We start from the raw sequence: 19,260 nt of genomic DNA on the forward strand, positions 1-19,260 counted from the left end.
GTAAGCAGTCATGGTGTTACATCCAATAACTTAATAAGCAGTCATGATGCTCAGTAAGTAGTCAATCCCTTGTCTTTTTGATTATTTTCTTTAAATCTTTTACTTAATAATTTGGATCTGCATCTGCTGATTATATGTTACTTGAATTATTGGCTCGTGCTTGGAAATATGTCTTCCAAATCCAATTACCTCCTCAATGATCAAGTTTTGTTGAAGAGCAGTTGTGGATCATTTAAAAATAGCTTGATATGCATGGAAACATACTACTCCAATTAGCCCTGGCTTATCCTATTCTTTGACAAATCAAATAAAAGTGATTTTTTTACAGATTCCACATGAATGTGACCTAGTTAAGCCCAGCTATATGAATCTTGAGAAAATGGAAGCAACTTTATAAAATTTACCAGTACCATTAGCCAACTAATATTCTTTGGATTCTATGTCATGTCATGCGAAACTGCTGCATAGTTGAATATAGACATCCATTTAATTGAGTAATTGATATTTTCATTGTATTGTGAGATATGTCTAACATATAGATATCACATATATTTAGAACCTTATCTATGTTACTGAAATTCAGTTACGTTATTTCACTATTTCTCACAGATGGACATCATGATTTTAGTTCTATTTTAATGTATTGTTACATCTCTTTTAATGGCCTTACAGTAAATGTCTGTTTATTGCATATGAGATCCAAAAATTGTCAAGGTACAAATCCTATTTCTGAAACTAGTAATGCATGTAATGTCTCTTTGATTGAGAATCTCTCATTTGAAAGCTTTAACAAAGAATATAGAAACTGAGTTTTCTTGTTCCTTTCTCAGTTGAAAGTGATATTTACATATGATTGTTGATTGCTCAATTTCAATGCAGATGAATTTTGTAAGAATTCCCGGTGCTAGGCAAACATTATTTTACATCTTTTATTTTTTGACCCTTTGTTGATGAATCTAATGGTGATTGAATTAGGCAATAAGTTAAGTTCCTTTGTGGAAATTAGCCAATCTAGAAACGCATTCTGATTTTTTCACATGTTCACTTTGTAGTTCTTGGCAGGGAAAACAGTTGAAGAAATAAAACGTGAAGCAGTCCGAGATAAGGAAATGAATGAAGAACTTTCAAAGGCATCAAATGAGAATAATAAAACTGTGCCATCAAGTGGAAGCCCATCAGTGGCTATATCATCTGCTCAAATGCCCACACCCAAACCCCCAAATTTGTATGTTCTATTCCCTACTGAAAATTAACTTTTGGCAAATATATCAAACTCAAAGCCATCAGGTTCTTTACTTTCTTTATGACCGAATAAGCCATTTGCACACAAAATACCCACTTTTTGCTTAGACGACCACCACAAAATTATTGTTCATTTCTTTATATAGTTTTCTTCATGTATCACTTGTTCTCTTGTATATTTTTCTAAGCCAAGAGTTACATAAGTAGCAAATTTTCTCATGATTGAATGATAAATGTGTTTATAAGGTTCATAGTTTGCTTCCAAGATGAGGTGTATGATCCTATTTGTTTTTTCTGAAAGCCTCCTTAAACTCTGCTATTAAAACAAGAATATAGAGAGCTTTGTGCAAGAAAAGAGGGTTGGAATTGCAGCTTCCACATGCTCATGCAAAGATCACAATTGAGACATTTCCCCATAGACCGACACCAACTTCCAAGTGTGTAGGGACTCGGGAGGACACACTTGCAGGGTTACATCAAGCAAAAAAAAATGACAATAATTGACAAAACTTTAGCTGCCATACCACAGAGGGAGATCGACATTAATTGAGATGGAACTACTGGCCAAGCAAGACCATAGATCGCATACTTGACCACAACAAGACATAATAGCTCCCTTACAAATTGCCATCAAGCCCCAAGGGCTGACCCCACAAGGCCTTCCCTAGACATGTTTGCTTCATATACAAACCCTCAATAAAACACCAACACCGTGCATGGGTGCAACATGTGCTGGTAGAGAAAACCCTATCTCCAAAGGTCTCATGTTGAAGTTGTCACAGGTTAAAGTCATTGGTACAACCTTCAGAGCTAATTATTTTGAATCAAGCCAATCACCACTTCCATGAGAAAAGATAACACAGATTGGACATGAACAAAGGGAAACAAAAAGGAGTTGTTTCTGCCACTATGCCAAGAGTTGCTGCCAAGGGAATTAGTGTCCATGAGCCAAGAGGTCTGACCTCCATTTCACAACCCTTGTTATCCACTAGAGCCATCTTCGCTCCACTCTAAGATGGCTCCACTCTTTTCCACCACCTGTGGACCTCTTTATTATGGCCATCCACTAACTTGCATTGTCCTCCTCTTAGAAGGTGAAACCTTATTAGGGTTTGGAGCAGTTGTCAGTGGGTGAGGGAAGTAAGAGGTGTGTTAAAAATGGCAACTAGGGCCACATTCCACTTTGAACGGCTCCTTTGGGGAAGATAATTGTGGCATTGAATTCTTCTTTTCGAGAGGACCAAAATCGATCTAAAGATTGTCAAATTTGGATAAGTAGAAGTGGAATTTTGAATTTATGTTTCTCTCATGTAAATTATTTAGGTCGGCCTCAACTATATGTCGGCTTAAGAAGATCAAAGGTCACGTCCCCTCAAATCCACCGAATTGTATATATTGAGGAGCATTCTCTCTCATTTGGGACACATCAGTCAAAAGAAAAAGATATCTCTGTGGCAGCGAAGATTAAGAAGGATAAATTCTGGTTATGGTTGGGACTATTTTGGTTAGGGCTTTGTCATAACAGGTCCGAGTTTGGAAGCTGTGCTTCACTATGGTTAAGGGCAATCTTATATATGGGTTGTGACTTGTTTCGTATGGGACTTCTTCTTGTAGTTTGACCGCAGCTAGAAGATATTCTCACAACTTGACCGCAGGCCTTGAATCACTTGCCCAGGAAGCTGAAATACAACAAAAAGCTGCTGACCTTATATGATAGTATTCGGGTGCTTGTTGAGGATGGCGTGGAAACTTGAAAGGAGGCTAGGACTACTACAAATAATAGAGCCCTTGTAAGAAGAAAAAGGCAGCACTGTTTGCAGATATTCAAGGGTTGGAGCAGCATGCTTCAGAAGCCCTAATCCAGAACCACAGAGATAATATCAACGGTGACCTTAATGTGGTGATACACCAGCTCCTTAAGCCAACGAAAGGCAACATCATGTGAAATAAGGAGGATTTTTGGATCAGTCAACTTAGAAAGAAGTGGACTGTTGCTGCCCTAACCAGGCCAATCTTCTATAGCAATATGATTTGTCCTCTATGGACAGACTGCCCAGATTACAGGATTGAATGGATCTAAGAGCAATGTTGCCTGATCTTGATATTGGCAAGTTATTTTATATAATTATATTCTCTCTCTTTCTCTGCTGAACATTTGTTTATAATAATAAGAAGATTTGATCAAGGGTTTTCCCCATCTTGGGGTTTTTCCCTGGCTTGAGCCATATTCTCATGTCTTTCTGTCTTGGCTTGTCTTCTGCATCTATCATTTATGTTCTTTCGTCAGTTACTGTTATATAATGTCTAATGTGATTGGTAAATGGATTAATGGGCATATGGTTGAATGAAGTATCTAACCTAAGCAAAGAACATGTTAACTGAAAATTAACATGGAATCAGAGCTCAGGTGAGGACAAGCCCAAGCTTAAAGAGATTGCAATCACTAAAGAATTTCATTGATACCTCCAACTCTCTGTGGTAAATCAAGTCAGAGTTCAAATTTGGGTTATTTCTTAAGGCCTTCTTCAAGCCCTAATCAGTAAACATGGGCCCCAATCCTAAACATATTCAACTATCACGGGCAAAAGTTGGAAGACATCAAGGTATGTTCCTGTACTTTATAACAATCCTACTCAGCAAGACTGTATCATCATCGTAAGCTTATGGAAAGATATTTTCTATGATCCTTGGAGGTAAGGTCATTCCTCTACAGATCTTTCTTTGAAGTACTGTTCTCATCTCTAGAGGACTGATCAAGTGCAGGAGATATCTGGAATGCTTCAGATAACAGGCATAGGCTTGCATTCATTCTAGCATTACTTTTGAAGCTGAGATTCTTTCCTAAGAAGTTACAGTCCTGGACATCGATCAAGAGTACCAAATCCTAGACCAAAACATATTTCAGAAGGGTCCCAGAATCTAAAATTTCTCCATCAAATTCTGAGCATGATCACCATGATCACTGATTAGTATCAACTGTTCAGCACCTATTCTCTCTATCCCTGGTTTGACTCCTCAGTGCCTCTGGTTTTGGAAGGATATTTCGCTTTGAAGATAGAAATTTTCTGCGATAGGGTCAAGTCACTATGATGCCTTACTTGAAGGATCAAATCATCTGACTTGCTGCAGGAATAAGGCTGAGGGATTGCGTATGAGAAAAGTTAAAGAAGGATCATATAAATTAAAGAGACAGATTATGGTTATGTTGAAGGTATCCCTAAAACAAGGTTATCGATAATCTGAGCACAGGTAGGTTTGATTAGTCAACACTGGGCACTCGATGGTCATTTTACACAATCTCTCGGCCTCCTTGAAGATCATTGTTGCGGTGAAATTATAGTGTATTCTTGTTGGTGAAAGTTGCAGTAATTATGCAGACTTAGTTATTATTATTTGGAAGGCTCATATCTGAACCCTGTGGCATATTGAACTTGCTCGCTGATTGAAGCATGACAACCTTGTCATTAACATAACTCTGTGGCCTCCTTAAGAGAGAACTGATTCATTATACCATCCTGCAACTCGCAAGTTGATTGGCTATTACCTTTAGATCTACGTGAGCATGAAAGTTTAAATAAGTCATCTTTGTCAAGATTCTGACAGAGGTAGACTGTAGCAGCAAGACCAAGATGACTCTAGGGCAGCGTATTGAATAGACAGAGGTATGTTTACAATTGTGAATAATTGTACGAAAATTCTAGTTCTAAATCTGTGCTGTTGCATTAGTATAAAGTATATCATTGAACATGTATGCAACTAAAAGTAACATATACCTGAAGCAGACAACCTTTGCAACAAACCAATATAGATATTTCTTTTAAGCCCTCTTCTTGCTTAATCTTTAGCAGTATCAAGCAGTAAGGGACATAATCAATGCACTCTACTGTGGCATACTTATGGGCATTTGTTGTCATCAGTACTTCATAGTTATGCAGTAAGGATTTGAAGTGAGACAGGCTTTCATCATTTAAGGAGGTTTCACTGTTATAATTCTTCTATAGCAACATTTGTCAGTAAGAGTGTTTTTGCAACACTGTAAAGGTACAAAAATCTACTCAGTCAAAATATTGAAAATTGAAGCAGCAGCAAAGGTATGTGTGTAGTTGGGGTATCAAAATTCAGTTGTAAGAGTTTCTTTGTCTAAAGATCATGATGCATTTGAAGGGGTTTGTAGTAATCATTGTAAATGGGCCTACCATATATATCTCCAAATCAATTTATGGACTGGAAGTTTGCTTCATTCTTTTAAGGGTTTCATTAAGCTCATTTACAGGTGGTTTCATTCTCCATCTGTAATTTAAGACAGTTTGAAATTCCTGGAAATAGAAGGCTCGACCCTCCACTCACTGTTCTATGTATATCGTTCTCATGATTTGGTTATTCTGCTTCATTTGGTATCACTGTCGTATTAGCATCTCTGTAGTAGATGGTCTCACAGTTGTGTGTTGGATAGCACAGTTACTTTATTTCAGTTCAACATTTCTATCCATTTGCAGCAATTATGTTCAGAAATTCTAACATCAAGCATGGCAGGTCATCAATGAGAAGCATTAACAATGGATCTTGTTCACAATTGAAGTTGTGAACAAGATACGACAAACTGATGTATTTAAGGTCAGATCTATTCCTGCACATTGTCCTTGGCATTTTGCATAAAGGACTCTTGATGAAGTACTGAAGTAGCTATAAGACTAGCCTTTGGAGGAATATCCTGGTTAGGAAAGGTTCTGGCAACAGATGATTTGAATCTAGCAGTAGTTGATGTTATACTTCCTCAATTCAAAGAAAGATGATGAAATTCAGAAGGCAGAGAAAAGTCATGAGTCAAGATCGTCCTTACAGTAGATTGAGTAAGTCAATGCACGTGGCTGAGATCACTTAGCAAGCTCATCAGAGAAATGACCATCTAACATTAGGCTTTAGAGGGAGCTATAGATTATTTCAAGAAAGATAACCATGTCATGATGACTCTAAAGATGATATCCTTGTTACCTAAGAGACAACATGGTTGGCTGACTTTTGTGTTCAGTCCTAAGGATAAATATAAGGGTACAGATAGCTTAATGAATATGCTCCGAGCAAGCATAACTTTTGTGATGTTCAGAGGGAGATATGAGGTTTGTTGAAATCCTCTCATGTAAGAGTAAATTGATATCTTCCTTATTGATTAAATAAGCAAATCTCTATTCTTTTGATAATTCTTCAAGTAGAAGACTGCTTAGTACTGCCTGGAATCAATATGTTTTCTGTTCCCATCAATCTAGTCTTGACTTTCAAAAAAACAACTTGGCACTATTCCCTATATGAAGGGATCCTTGGTTGAAGATTGAGCTCTAGGAGCTCCTGGGGGCTTGGGGTACTTATTGAGCTATGAGCAACCATAGGGTGAATGGTTCACCTTCCCCTATTGGTGTGCTGTGTACAGGGTGAGTGGTTCACCTTCCCCTGTGATACCCCATGGTGGTTGACATGTGTGTAGGGTGAGTGGTTCACCTTCCCCTACGATTGCGGACACATGTATATAGGGTGAATGGTTCACCTTCCCCCACTGTTGATGATATATGCATAGGATGAGTGGTTCACCTTCTCTTGTGGCTACCCCAATGAGAGATGCATATGGGCATCTGTTGACATGTCAGTGGGACATGGTTCATCCTTTCCCCACATGTAGGATGCTCATTCCCTATGATTATTGGTTGACATGTCGGTGGGACGTGGTTCATCCTTTCCCCACGTGTAGGATCCTTCCTACGATTGATTGTTGTGCCCTGTGGTGATTTGCATATGTAGGATGTGGTTCGTCCATTCCCTACATATGATTGTGATTGTAGGATGTGGTTCGTCCTTTCCCTACATGTGATTGTGATTGTAGGATGTGGTTCGTCTTTTCCCTACGTGTGATTGTGATTGTAGGATGTGGTTCTTCTTTTCCCTACGTGTGATTGTGATTGTGATTGTAGGATGTGGTTCGTCCTTTCCCTATGTGTGATTGTGAGTAGGATGTGATTCATTCTTTCCTTGCTATTGATTTAGTATCATCCTACCCATGTAGTCCGGGACACATGGGAAGTACCTCTCATCTGGCCAATGAGTTGGGAAAAGTGGTTAGGGACCATAGCACTACTGATGGACACATCGAGGACTACCGTACTCCCTGTTACTGGGATGCATGGTGTTCTTCAACTTGATCTGGGATCAAGTTTGATTGAGGTTTTACCTCTGGATTGACTTTTGTCAGGGGAGAGTGGTAAGGTCCTGTGACTCACTCTCGATCAATTCTTCCTCATTATTACATCAGTGTTCAACAAAGCAAAGCAATGCAGAGCAAAGCAGAGCAGAGATACAAAGATGGTTCACGATGATAGTATGGCATGATGATCAGTGACAATGACGGATGGTTTGTCAGGTGGAATTCTCCCTAGTTGAGAAGGAGTGTTAAAAATGGAAACTAGGGCCAAATTCCACTTTAAACAACTCCTTTGGGGAACATAATTGTGGCATTGAATTCCTCTTTTCGAGAGGACCAAAATCGATCTAAAGATCGTCAAATTTGGATAAGTAAAAGTGGAATTTTGAATTTATGTTTCTCTCATGTAAATTATTTAGGTCGGCCTCAACTATATGTCGACTTAAGAAGATCAAAAGTCACGTCCCCTCAACTCCACCGAATTGTATATATAGAGGAGCATTCTCTCTCATTTGGGACACATCAATCAAAAGAAAAAGATATATCTGTGGAAATGAAGATTAAGAAGGATAAATTTTGGTTATGGTTGGGATTGTTTTGGTTAGGGCTTTGTCATAACAGGTCCGAGTTTGGAAGCAGTGCTTCACTATGGTTAAGGACAATCTTATATATGGGTTGTGACTTGTTTCATATGGGACTTCTTCCTGTAGTTTGGCCACAACTAGAAGATATTCTCACAGCTTGACTGCAGGCCTTGAATCACTTGCCCAGGAAGCTGAAATACAACAGAAAGTCGTTGACCTTATATGATAGTATTCGGGTGCTTGTTGAGGATGGTGTGGAAACTTGAAAGGAGGCTAGGACTACTACAAATAATAGAGCCCTTGTAAGAAGAAAGAGGTTGCACTGTTTGCAGATATTCAAGGGCTGGAGTAGCATGCTTCAGAAGCCCTAATCCAGATTCATAGAGATAATATCAACAGTGACCTTAATGTGGTCATACACCAGCTCCTTAAGCCAACGAAAGGCAACATCATGTGAAATAAGGAAGGCCGTAGTAGAAAGGAGGATTTTTGGATCAGTCAACTTAGAAAGCAATGGATTGTTGTTGCCTTAACTAGACCAATCTTCTACAACAATATGCTTTGTCCTCTATGAACAGATTGCCCAGATTACAGGATTGAATGGATCTAAGAGCAATGTTGCCTAATCTTCATATTGGCAAGTTATTTTATATCACTGTACTCTCTCTCTCTCTGCTGAACATTTGATGATAATAATAAGAAGATTTGATCAAGGGCTTTCTCCATCTTGAGGTTTTTCCCTGGCTTGAGCCATATTATCGTGTCTTTTTGTCTTGCCCTATCTTCTGCATCTATCATTTATGTTCTTTCGTCAGTTACTGTTATATAATGTCTAATGTGATTGGTAAATGGATTAATGGGCATATGGTTGAATGGAGTATCTAACCTAATCAAAGAACATGTTAACTGAAAATTAATAGGGTGCCTCTCCTTCCCATCTCTCCATTAGATACTATTTGTTTAAGGGATTGTTACCCATTGAAATGGGTAACCCTATAGGAGAACTTTTCTCCCATTCTTCACATCTAGCCGGCTAGCCATGCAGCCGATGACATGCCATTATTTCTCCGCCACCTACATCAACCATATGCTTCTCACCCATCTGGCAAGAGCACATGGATGAAGGCGGGCTTCTGATCAAAAGGTACTTTATTCATTTTGCAATCGGATTATGCTTGTTTGTATTTGGGCATTTGATATGGATTATGGGGTGAACTGGAAGAAGGGTTTTGACTGTGATCTTGTTCTCTCACCTTAAATGGGGGGTTAATCTTCAATCCTAGTCTAATGATAACTTCCCTAATGGCCCAATGGGTATAAGAGGGGCACTACTTAGGAAGCCTTGATTGAGATAGCATAGTTCCATCTATCCCTGTTCCATACCTACCAATTTCTGTCATACATTACAAGCTCTTATCTCATATCCATTCTTCGAGTTCAATTGACTATTGTTTCTCTGGGATTTGGCACCCATACATCCTCATACCTAGTTAGGGCCTAGAACTTTGCCCTAGGAGGTTTGATGCAACTAAAGAAAGAAAGAGCATATCATGGCCACAAAAAAGAAAAAGAATATCAAAATGTAAAAAATGGCTAGGACATACACATTAGCATGTGGGCGAAAGCCTAGCATGAGCTCTACCTCACTCATTATGGCCATCACCTAGTTCTTGAGCACATGTTGCTTTATCACGTCATAAAAGGAACCCTTGCATGTCCCAACTTTGATGAGCAATGAAATGAATCATCCTTAAGGGGTAATACAACTGCAATATCATTCAAAGCAAGCTCTAACCCTTTGAGCTGTGAGTACTAATACAAAGAAGAATCAAGCCTAAGTAAAAGGTGCATAAGAGGGGTGGACAAACAAAGGCCGAGTTGGTAACTCATGCATCCATGATTGCTCCCTCCTCACATCTATACACTCAAGATGTTGATACCCATCACGCTGGTCCCTTTGACCATGGCACTTGGCCATGAAGTCTTCTCCTCTCCGTATAATCATTATTATTCATTAACACCTATCAATTGAAGAGTGCATTGAGGAAATGTTACTTATCCTTAGGGGTTGGAAACACCTAATAGGGTTGTCCTTTAGCCACTCCTACATAGGGAGGAAGCACCATTGCGAGCTCAAGGGCCTGATTTTTGAAGAGAAACTTTATTTGAAACGTTAAATAGCCCATTACATTCAAGCTTGGTTCACTTAGATGCAATACTAAATATTGTCCCTAATGACTGGTTGCTTTCACTAGACTTTATGTTGTGATTGTCAGGTGGTTCATGTGCCCATGTCTTGGGTACCTTACCCACAGGTACGTAGGTCATTAGAGAAGTATTTTGGCACTCACAGGTGAAGCGTTGATAGCCTTAGGCCTTCTGTTGAAATTAGGTAGCTTGGGAAGTACTACAAGCCTTGGGTGCTAGGTTTGTGAGGAGAAAACCCGCAAAAATACGAGTTTGTGGGCAAGGTACCCAATTTTGGGGGTTTTGATGCAAAGGAGTGGGCTTAGAACCCAAGGAAATTAATTTAATATTCTAATTTGTGTAGTGGGATCTCTTGAAGGATAAAGAGGGCTTTTAAGTCACCTATTGGAGAGATATAAATATAAGCCAACAGATAGGCTAATCACAAGAGAGTGAAGGACAATTTTTTTTGTGTGAGGAGGCTAAAGTGATCTAGCTGCAAATCTAAGAAAGGACAACTGCAAGAGCAAAGATAGCTGAAAGAGGCAAGTTTTTATGTTCTGGTTAGGTAAGGGGGCTGCTACCAAAAGGAGGAAGGCATCGAGTATTGTAGGGCTAGTTTTGGAAGGCAAATTGATTCACAGATTGACAAGGAGCCACAGGCTTAGTTAGGTGATTGCAGACCTAAAAGGCAAAGGTCGATTTGAGTTTTAGGGCTACTATAGCAACACCTTATAGAAAAGAGTGCACGCCGAGGCCTACATAAGACAACCGAAGACAAGGAACACTGGTTGAGCCCATGGAGCAGGACCAAATAGGGAGATCAAAGTGGAAAGGCTGGCCACAGGGTAAGCAGAGAGGTTCGAGAATAGGACATAGGAGGACAGGGGCTGTTGTGGAGGTTGCAAGTCTAGAACAACTTAAACAAGACCTCAAGGACAGTTGGATGAGTAGTATAATGGCTGGACAACAGGGAAATGAGTTGCTGAGGAGGTCTAAATAGGTAAGTGAAAGGACTTGAGAGACGTCCGAGGACAGGATAGAGGAGGCCGAGGGTTGTTGTGGAGGCTACAAGCCTTGAATAGCCTGAACAAGATCTTGAGGAAGGTTGGTTGATTAGTCTAAGGGCTAGACAACAAGGAAAGGAGCTGCTAATGAGATCTGAATAGGTGAGCCAAAGGACTTTCAGAAGGCAAGGAGGGTAGCCATAGGCCTAAGGGAGCCAACCAAGGCTACAGGAAAGCTGAATAGAGGTCTAAAGGAGCAGACCTTGTCAATGAAAGAGGACTGACTGGACTGGTTTCCAAGGACAACAACAACAAGTATAGTTCTATATTCCTTGTTTTTATGGGTAGATGAGAGCTTAAAGGATAAGGTCTCAGCCATAGTTGTGTCTGTCAAAGGAAAAACTTGTATTTTGTATTATATTTGGTATTTGTACAGGGATTGTAAAGGGCCATGGTCCCTAATATGGGAGCCCTATGATTTTATTATTGATTGATTGATAAAGAATATGTTTGGGCCATAAATCTTGTGTATTGTTATTGATTTTTTTGTTGTTATATTCCACTGTGCAAAGTTGTTTTTGGTTGGTCATCTCTAGTGTGTTTTTGTGCATAGCTAAGTCATAGACCAGACCTAGGGTACGTGGAAATTCCAACATGGTATCAAAGCTACTTTGAAGGGCAGTTGGATCAGAGTGTGCACAAGGATCAACTCTAAGAGGGCGCTGAGTTGACTTGCTGTTGAGGGAACGACAACTTGTCAAAATGGTTACTGGCTTGAGGTATGAGGACCGGTTGGAGGAGCTGTCAAACTATAGTCCACGGAAGGAAAGGATCAAACTAGTGTTGTTGGTGAATGTGTTAGTTTGTGTTACTCGGACATGTGTTCTATAATATCCAGAAAATGTTTCCAAGGAAAAATGTCTTAATTAGGATTAATTATCTAGTTTAATTATTTTCCCAAGTCTAACTTAGGAAAAGTGGTTAGTTAATTGGGATTAATTGAGACAAATCAAGTTCTGTCTAATGACTTCTAGAAAAGTCATTTGATGGGGGGTCAAGATGATCTTAGCCATCGATTGGACTTAGATTGTGGTTGTTGATTGCTCAACGAGAGATTATATGAGGAGATCAATGGGCATTTGCAGAACACATTTGAACAAACAAATTTGCAATGAGAGCAAGGGCGCAATGATAGCGTAGAGGACACCAACAATTGAGATCAACAATGATTGAGGATCAAGTTTCCAGAGAGAATTCTTGACAACGATTTCTAGTTTCTCAGTGTTAGAGGGAGATTGATTTTATCTGCAGAGGTCGAGTTTCCTAGCAGTGGTGTGTTACCACTCAATCTAGCAGGGGACCTAAGGGGAATCCCTAAAGGGAAAATGCTAGGCCAAGGGTAACAAATGCAGTCTTAGCCCATTGTCACCTCAACTAAGGCTCCTTTCTATTTACGGACTTTCACTGATGGGAGGAGACCCGATATGTATGGAGTCACTAATGAATGATAAGTCAATGGATATGATTGAATCGAATAATCCTTTCCTAGAATCTGAAGGATGAAGATTGCTTGCTTTGTAAGCAAGGTACTGGGTATTCTAGGGAAAGGAAGAGAGGATTTGAGGGTTAGATTTATGGGATAATACTTGTGAATGAGTTTCCGGATCCCTAAAATCCTTTTCAGAATTGGTGTCCTGAATGGTTCTTGAAAAATGGTCTTTCAAAGGAGTGGGACCACACGGGGCCAAGTGGACCCAGTCTAGGGTACGAGGAAGGAATGTAGCAACCAATGATATTCTTACCCTAGACAAGGTGGAGAAAGGATCAAAGAAAATATGATTACTCGAAGATGTTGATTTGACCCTAGGAAGTGCTAGCCTTGGGGATGGCAGGGCAAGTTTTGGTCCCAGAGCTAGGGCTTGGCCTTTCTCCCTATTCCACCGTCGGAATGTCTTAAAATCTAGAGGAGGGCTAGAGGAAAGGCCAGCACAAGAGACCCTAGGAGATCGAATTTTTTCAGTAGCTAGCTTGGTGGGAAATTGATACCCTAGGCACCCCAATGTGGCTAGACTTGAGAGAAGGTGAAAGAATATGAGTTTTGGTGACCACCCTTGGTAGATTAGTGCCTTAATACTTGGGAGAATGGAGTCTATGTTGATTACGTGTTAAGATTTCTTGGTTCCCAGTCAAGGAGGCCTCAAAATTACTTCACAAACCCTCTAGGTCAAGTGAAAGCAATCCCGCAGCTTTTATACCTCTAAGAGATTTCGCTCACACTACATGGCCCATACGATGGAGAGAATTTTATAATCGAGACAATTCCACAATATTAAGCAATAATTTGCATGCAACAATTAACCCTAAAAACAACGAAAATCTCAATCCAGCATATATGACAAAAGTAACAAGAATAACATCAAAATTTCATACTTACATGCAATAGAGTATATCCAACCATTCACAAATGACAATAAAGAAGCTCCAAGAGGAGATAGACCGATAACCATACATCAAAATTCATCCATAACTGCTCCAATTCATCCTCTAGCAAAAAGTGCGAAATTCTCTAAAGAAGAGAGAGATCCAATCCAAAGTGATGATGAGAAATGATCTCACCTCACTTGTATTTATACACATCTAAGGAGTTCGAATTAGCCTCCTTGGCCTACATAAGCCCCAAAAATAAAATAATGTGCTAATAATACAACCTTTTGGTGACAAGCCCACCAAACTAGCTCACAAATGAAAAAGTAAGCCTCTCAAGAGGTCAAATAATAATCTATGCATGTCGTAGGGCCCTCTAAGAGGCCTAATGAGGTCCATGGGCGCCACAACGAAGAATGGCACCCTCAAAAGCAATGGACAAGGGGTTGGCCCCTTGTAATAACCTGTGGTGCTCCAAATGACATGTGGGGGCACACAAGTGTCCTCATGGGTCTCCAAACAAATCAAAGATGCCTGTAGGTCGCCCTCAAGGGATAGGATGATGGTGTAGGTGATGCCACATCATTGTGGAAGTCTTGGATCATCTGCCAAGTGTATGGTGTAGATTTGGGGCCGACTGGGCATGATGGATCAAGTGCATCCTCCTCATCCAATAGGTGAACCATGAGCAATCTCTGAATGGCTATGGGGATCCATGGAGTGTACTCTGCTGTTGTGGAGGCCCATGTCTCTCAAAGCTCACCCTACATGTGCCAATGTAGCCCTCTGGAGGGTTAGTGTTGAGAAATCTACGACATTATCATCAGGTGATTTCTCTTCTATTAGTGACTGCTTATGAATGCTTTTTACTTGTTTAGATTAAGATCTTCATGTTAGATTATTATTGTTCTTCTTCATCAAACAATAACCAATGCATGAACATAAATAGACAAGAGACACAACACGTAGGCTATGAGCTAGGGCCAAAATCTCTCACTCGTTGAGAGGAAAACTCGCACAAATTCTTCTTATAGAGATTCCAATTGACGAATACCAAGTCTAAGACACTTGACCAAATAGCTTCTCTGAGACAAGACATAAGCTCTCTTGACAGTCAGCCTTCTTCTTTGATTCTCTTCCAACTTCGATCTTCTTTGTGATAGTACCGAGACCTTGCCACATGCTTATGATCATCTATCAAGTCCTCTTCGTTGTGAGACAAAGATTATACTGAGATAATCTCCATAGTATCTATACCCTTAATCATCCTGTGATCTTCTATAGTGGCACTGAGACTCTTCCTTCAGAATTCCTTCACTACTAATTTGAACTGATCTCTGCATTTTAGATAGCTCTGAAATTGTAGCCTTTACTATACGTAATACCGAAATTTCAGAGAATGTATCAAAACTTAATTCTGCTGCTATCCATTCGAAGACCACAGGGATACACTGTCAGGCCAGGTAGTAACTCCACAAAATTCAATTCATGTTATTCCTTTAGGTTGGTCTTTATTATATACATGAGGGAGACTGTTCACTTCATCTCCCGATGACTGTTCATATTACTTATTTATTTATTATATTCACCCAATTCTGATGATTAGGTGTCAACATTCCCCCCCCCTTAATCTGAAGGGATGTTGGTGAGTCCAAGCATAATCCTGAATTGTTCAAGCTTTTCTCTTCCAAGTGCTTTGGTGAAGATGTCGGCAATTTGCTCATTAGTGGAACAATGATGGAGATAGATTGTTTTGGCCTCAACATGATGTCAAATTGGATGATATTTGATATTGATGTGCTTCGTTCGATCATGGAACTTTGGGTTCTTGGCCAACTTTATTGTAGAGGTATTGTTAATCATGAGTGGAGTTGATTGTACTTGTTTTACCTGCAAATCTTCAAGAATTTTCCTGAGCCACACAATTTCTTTTGTTGCTTCAGCTGCTGCCACGTATTCTGCTTCTGTTGTGGAATCTGTTGGAACTGATTGTTTGCGTGATCTCCAGGAGACAGCGCCTGATCCAAGACTCATAGCATATCCTGAAGTAGATACCCCAGTTTCTTTGTCTCCATCGAACTCTGAATCAGAGTATCCAATCAAACTGAAGTCGTCCACCTGTGTATACTTGATTCCAAAGTCTTGAGTTCCCTTCAAGTACCTTAGAACTCTTTTTGCAGCAGACCAATGTCCCTGACAAGGCTTTTGCATAAACCTGGAGAGGATTCCAACAGCAAACGAAATGTCTGGTTTGGTAGTAGTTAGGTAGTTGAGACTTTCTACAAGCTGTCTATACTTTGTTGCATCCTCAAATTCTTTTCCTTCAATAGATGTGAGCTTTAAGTTTTGTTCCATTGTAGTAAGAGGATTGCATTCTGTCATGTCAAACTTGTTCAACAGATCTCCAATGTATTTCTTTTGAGAAAGAAATATGGACTTCGGATGTTGGGTTACTTCTATACCAAGATAGTAATGAACATAGCCCAAATCAGTGATTTCAAAACTTTTCCCCAATTCCTTCTTTATGGATGCAATGTAGCTTTCATTGTTACCTGTCATCAAAAGATTATCTACATATACCACAAGATATACAACTGTTTTGCCAACTTTCTTGACAAATAAAGTTGCATCATCAAGATCATAATGTTTGAAATTGAGTTTCAGAAGATGCTTAGTTAGTTTTCATACCAGGCTCGCGGTGCTTGTTTGAGGCCATACAAGGACTTCACAAGTTTGCATACTTTGTGTTCATGTCCTTTCACAGCAAATCCTTCAGGCTGGGACATAAAAACATTCTCTTTTAGATCTCCATTCAAGAAAGCAGTTTTTACATCCATTTGATGGACTTTCCAACCGTTTTGAGCTGCCAGGGCAAAGAGTGTTCGGATGGTAGCCCATTTTGCTGTGGGGGCAAAATTCTCCTCATAATCGACCCCTTCCTTCTGTGCAAAACCTTTTGCCACAAGCCTAGCTTTGTGCTTGTCAAGTGAGCCATCAACTTTATACTTGTTCTTGTAGACCCACTTGCAGCCAATTGTTTGGTTCCTAATGGAGGATCAACCAGCTTCCGAGTGCCATTCTTTATGAAGGCATCATACTCCTTTTGCATTGCTTCTTCTCATTCATCATGAGAAGCAACTTCTTTGAAGGAAGTTGGTTCAAAATTTGTAGACAAGTTCAATTCACAATCATAAGAAACATCCATATCAACAGGTGAATTAGAGTCATCTACATCACCTCCATTTTTCCGGTTTGAATTTATAGTTCCTCTCTTTCCAACCTCATCAGGATGAACACTTTCAAGTGTCTTTGTCAGCCACTTTGGGGGACCTTTCTCAGATGGTCCAGGCTGCTCCGTTGATTGAGTTGGGACTGAATCAAGATTGAGTCTCCCAATTCTATCAATCACATCACTTAAAGCATCATCTGTTGTTGGAGTTTCATGCGGGGGAGAGTGTTCTTCAGAAGAAGATTCCACATGTTGATCTAGTATAGGAACCCCCCTTCAAGATGTGGAATTTGATTATCAAATTCTTGAAATGATTTTGCTTTTGCGAATCTATATAAGCTATCAAGTTTCTGCTCAACAACATTGTCAGTTTTGGATGATTCAAGGAAAATTACATCTCTAGATACAACGAACTTTTTATTTACTTCATCATAGAGACGGTATGCTTTGGAGGTGTTTGAATACCCCAGGAAGATACACTTACGACTTCTTGCACCAAGTTTGTTTCTATGTACCTTTGGTATCAAGGCATAACAGGTGGAACCAAAGTCCCTGAGATGCTTTACCGAAGGAACATGTCCATGCCACATTTCATATGGAGTCTTGTTTCTGATAGCATTAGATGGACATCTATTCTTTATATATGCAACACATAACAACATCAGCCCAAAACATTATCTTTACATTTTTGAAGAAGAGCATGGATCATACCATATTTAAGATTGTCCTATTCATTCTTTCAGCTACACCATTCTGTTGGGGATTATAAGGCACAGTTGTTTGATGTTTGATCACATGTTGGCAAAGATAGTTCTCAAATTCATTTGATGTGTATTCTTTTCCATTATCAGTGCGAATAGACCCAATATGAGATTGTGCATCATTTGCAATCCATTTATGAAAGTTCTTGAATGTTTGAAAAGCATCAGATTTGTTCTTCAATAAATAAACCCAACACATTTTGGTGTAGTCATGAATAAATGTCATCATATATTTATTTCCATTTGTAGAAGGAACAGGCATTGGACCACATAAATCTGAATGAATGAGTTCAAGTTTTCTATGTGCTCTTGAATGTGAATCATGAAAAGACTGTTTGCTATGCTTTCCTAGAATGCAAGCATCACATTGCTTAAGTTTCCTAGGAATTGTAGGCAAACTAGCAACACCATTTTTCTTCAACAAGCGGAGGCTGTCATAGTTCAAATGTCCAAATCTAGCATGCCATAATAATCTTGATGGAAGTGTACCTTCTTCATGATGAGAATTGTATGAGAAATGTTGTGCACGAGCAGAGGTTCCTTGCAGCTTGAGAAGCCTTTCTTCTTCTATTCCCCTCGTGACAAGTGAGTGGTCAGATGCTTTTCTTACCTCAAGCTTGCCATCAAACATATGAATGGAATGACCTTGCTGGCGGATGTGGACCAAGGACAACAAGTTTTTCTTGAGCTGTGGGAGATAGAGAACATGATGCAGAAGAAAGTCTGGAAGACCAGGCAATTGAAGCTTGATTGTGCCAATCCATGATGGCTTGATTTTTGATTGGTTTGCGAAGTATATTGCTCCATCAACATTGTTAGTAAATTCTTCAAAAAAATATTTTCTACGAGTCATGTGGCAGGTTGCTCCTGAATCAAGTAACCAATCATTTTTCCAAGAAGCAAGTGAAGCATTAAATAAATCTTCATTTACTCCAATATTACATTGTGCCACAACATAATGAGCGGATTCAGGTGCTTTCCCTTTGTCTATATCATCAGTTTTACCTTTCTGTTGGTTTCTTTGCTGCTCAATTTTGTCCCATGGTAGCTTGCATGTAGAGGCATCATGTGATCCATTTCTTTTGCAGTGTATGCAGTGCAAATCTGCCTTTTCTCCTTGAGAGTGTCTGCCCCCCCTGCCTCTAAAATATCTTCCTCTTCCTCTTCGACCACCTCTTCCTCTTGAAGAATCTTGAGCAGGATGCTTTTCTTTATGAGCAAGGCACACAACCTCTTCAAAAGATTTAGGGGCTGTCTTCTTTCCAAAAGCTTTCTCTCTTTCAGCAAACTTTTTCACAAGAGAGTCAAAGGTGATATCTTTGAGATTTCCATTTGCTTGCAATGACTCAAGATAATTGGAATAAGTAGGATAAAGTGCCTTGAGAAAAGCGTTAAGGGGAATATCCAATTCAACCTTAGTGGATTTGATATCATGCATTATAGACTTTACTTCAGATGCAAGAGCAAGAGGATCATTATTTTGCAGTTCAAGAGTGAAGAGTTTAATCATGAGTTGAACAACTTCAAGTGCAGAATGTGAGTCATAGAGTTCTTTCAGCTTTTGAAAGGCTTCGAAAGCAGTTGAAAATGGCGAAATGTGGCGACTCACCTCTTCATTTACAGATGCTGCGATTAATGC

At 39.6% G+C, this 19,260-nt stretch overlaps 1 protein-coding gene across 1 annotated transcript in view; it reads left to right on the top strand.

Annotated features, from left to right (window-relative positions):
- The window catches only part of LOC149249809 (uncharacterized), a 208,960-nt gene that overhangs the window by 111,356 nt on the left and 78,344 nt on the right, over window positions 1-19,260 (top strand). The window contains exon 3 of the mRNA XM_089458800.1: window positions 1,053-1,225. Coding sequence (XP_089314926.1) covers window positions 1,053-1,225 — 173 coding nt within the window. The remainder of the gene's footprint in view (window positions 1-1,052; window positions 1,226-19,260) is intronic.

This window comes from Pinus tabuliformis, chromosome 7, assembly GCF_031772625.1.
Source record: "Pinus tabuliformis cultivar Carrire ecotype Pingquan chromosome 7, CPIR1, whole genome shotgun sequence".
Classification (NCBI taxonomy): Eukaryota; Viridiplantae; Streptophyta; class Pinopsida; order Pinales; family Pinaceae; genus Pinus; species Pinus tabuliformis.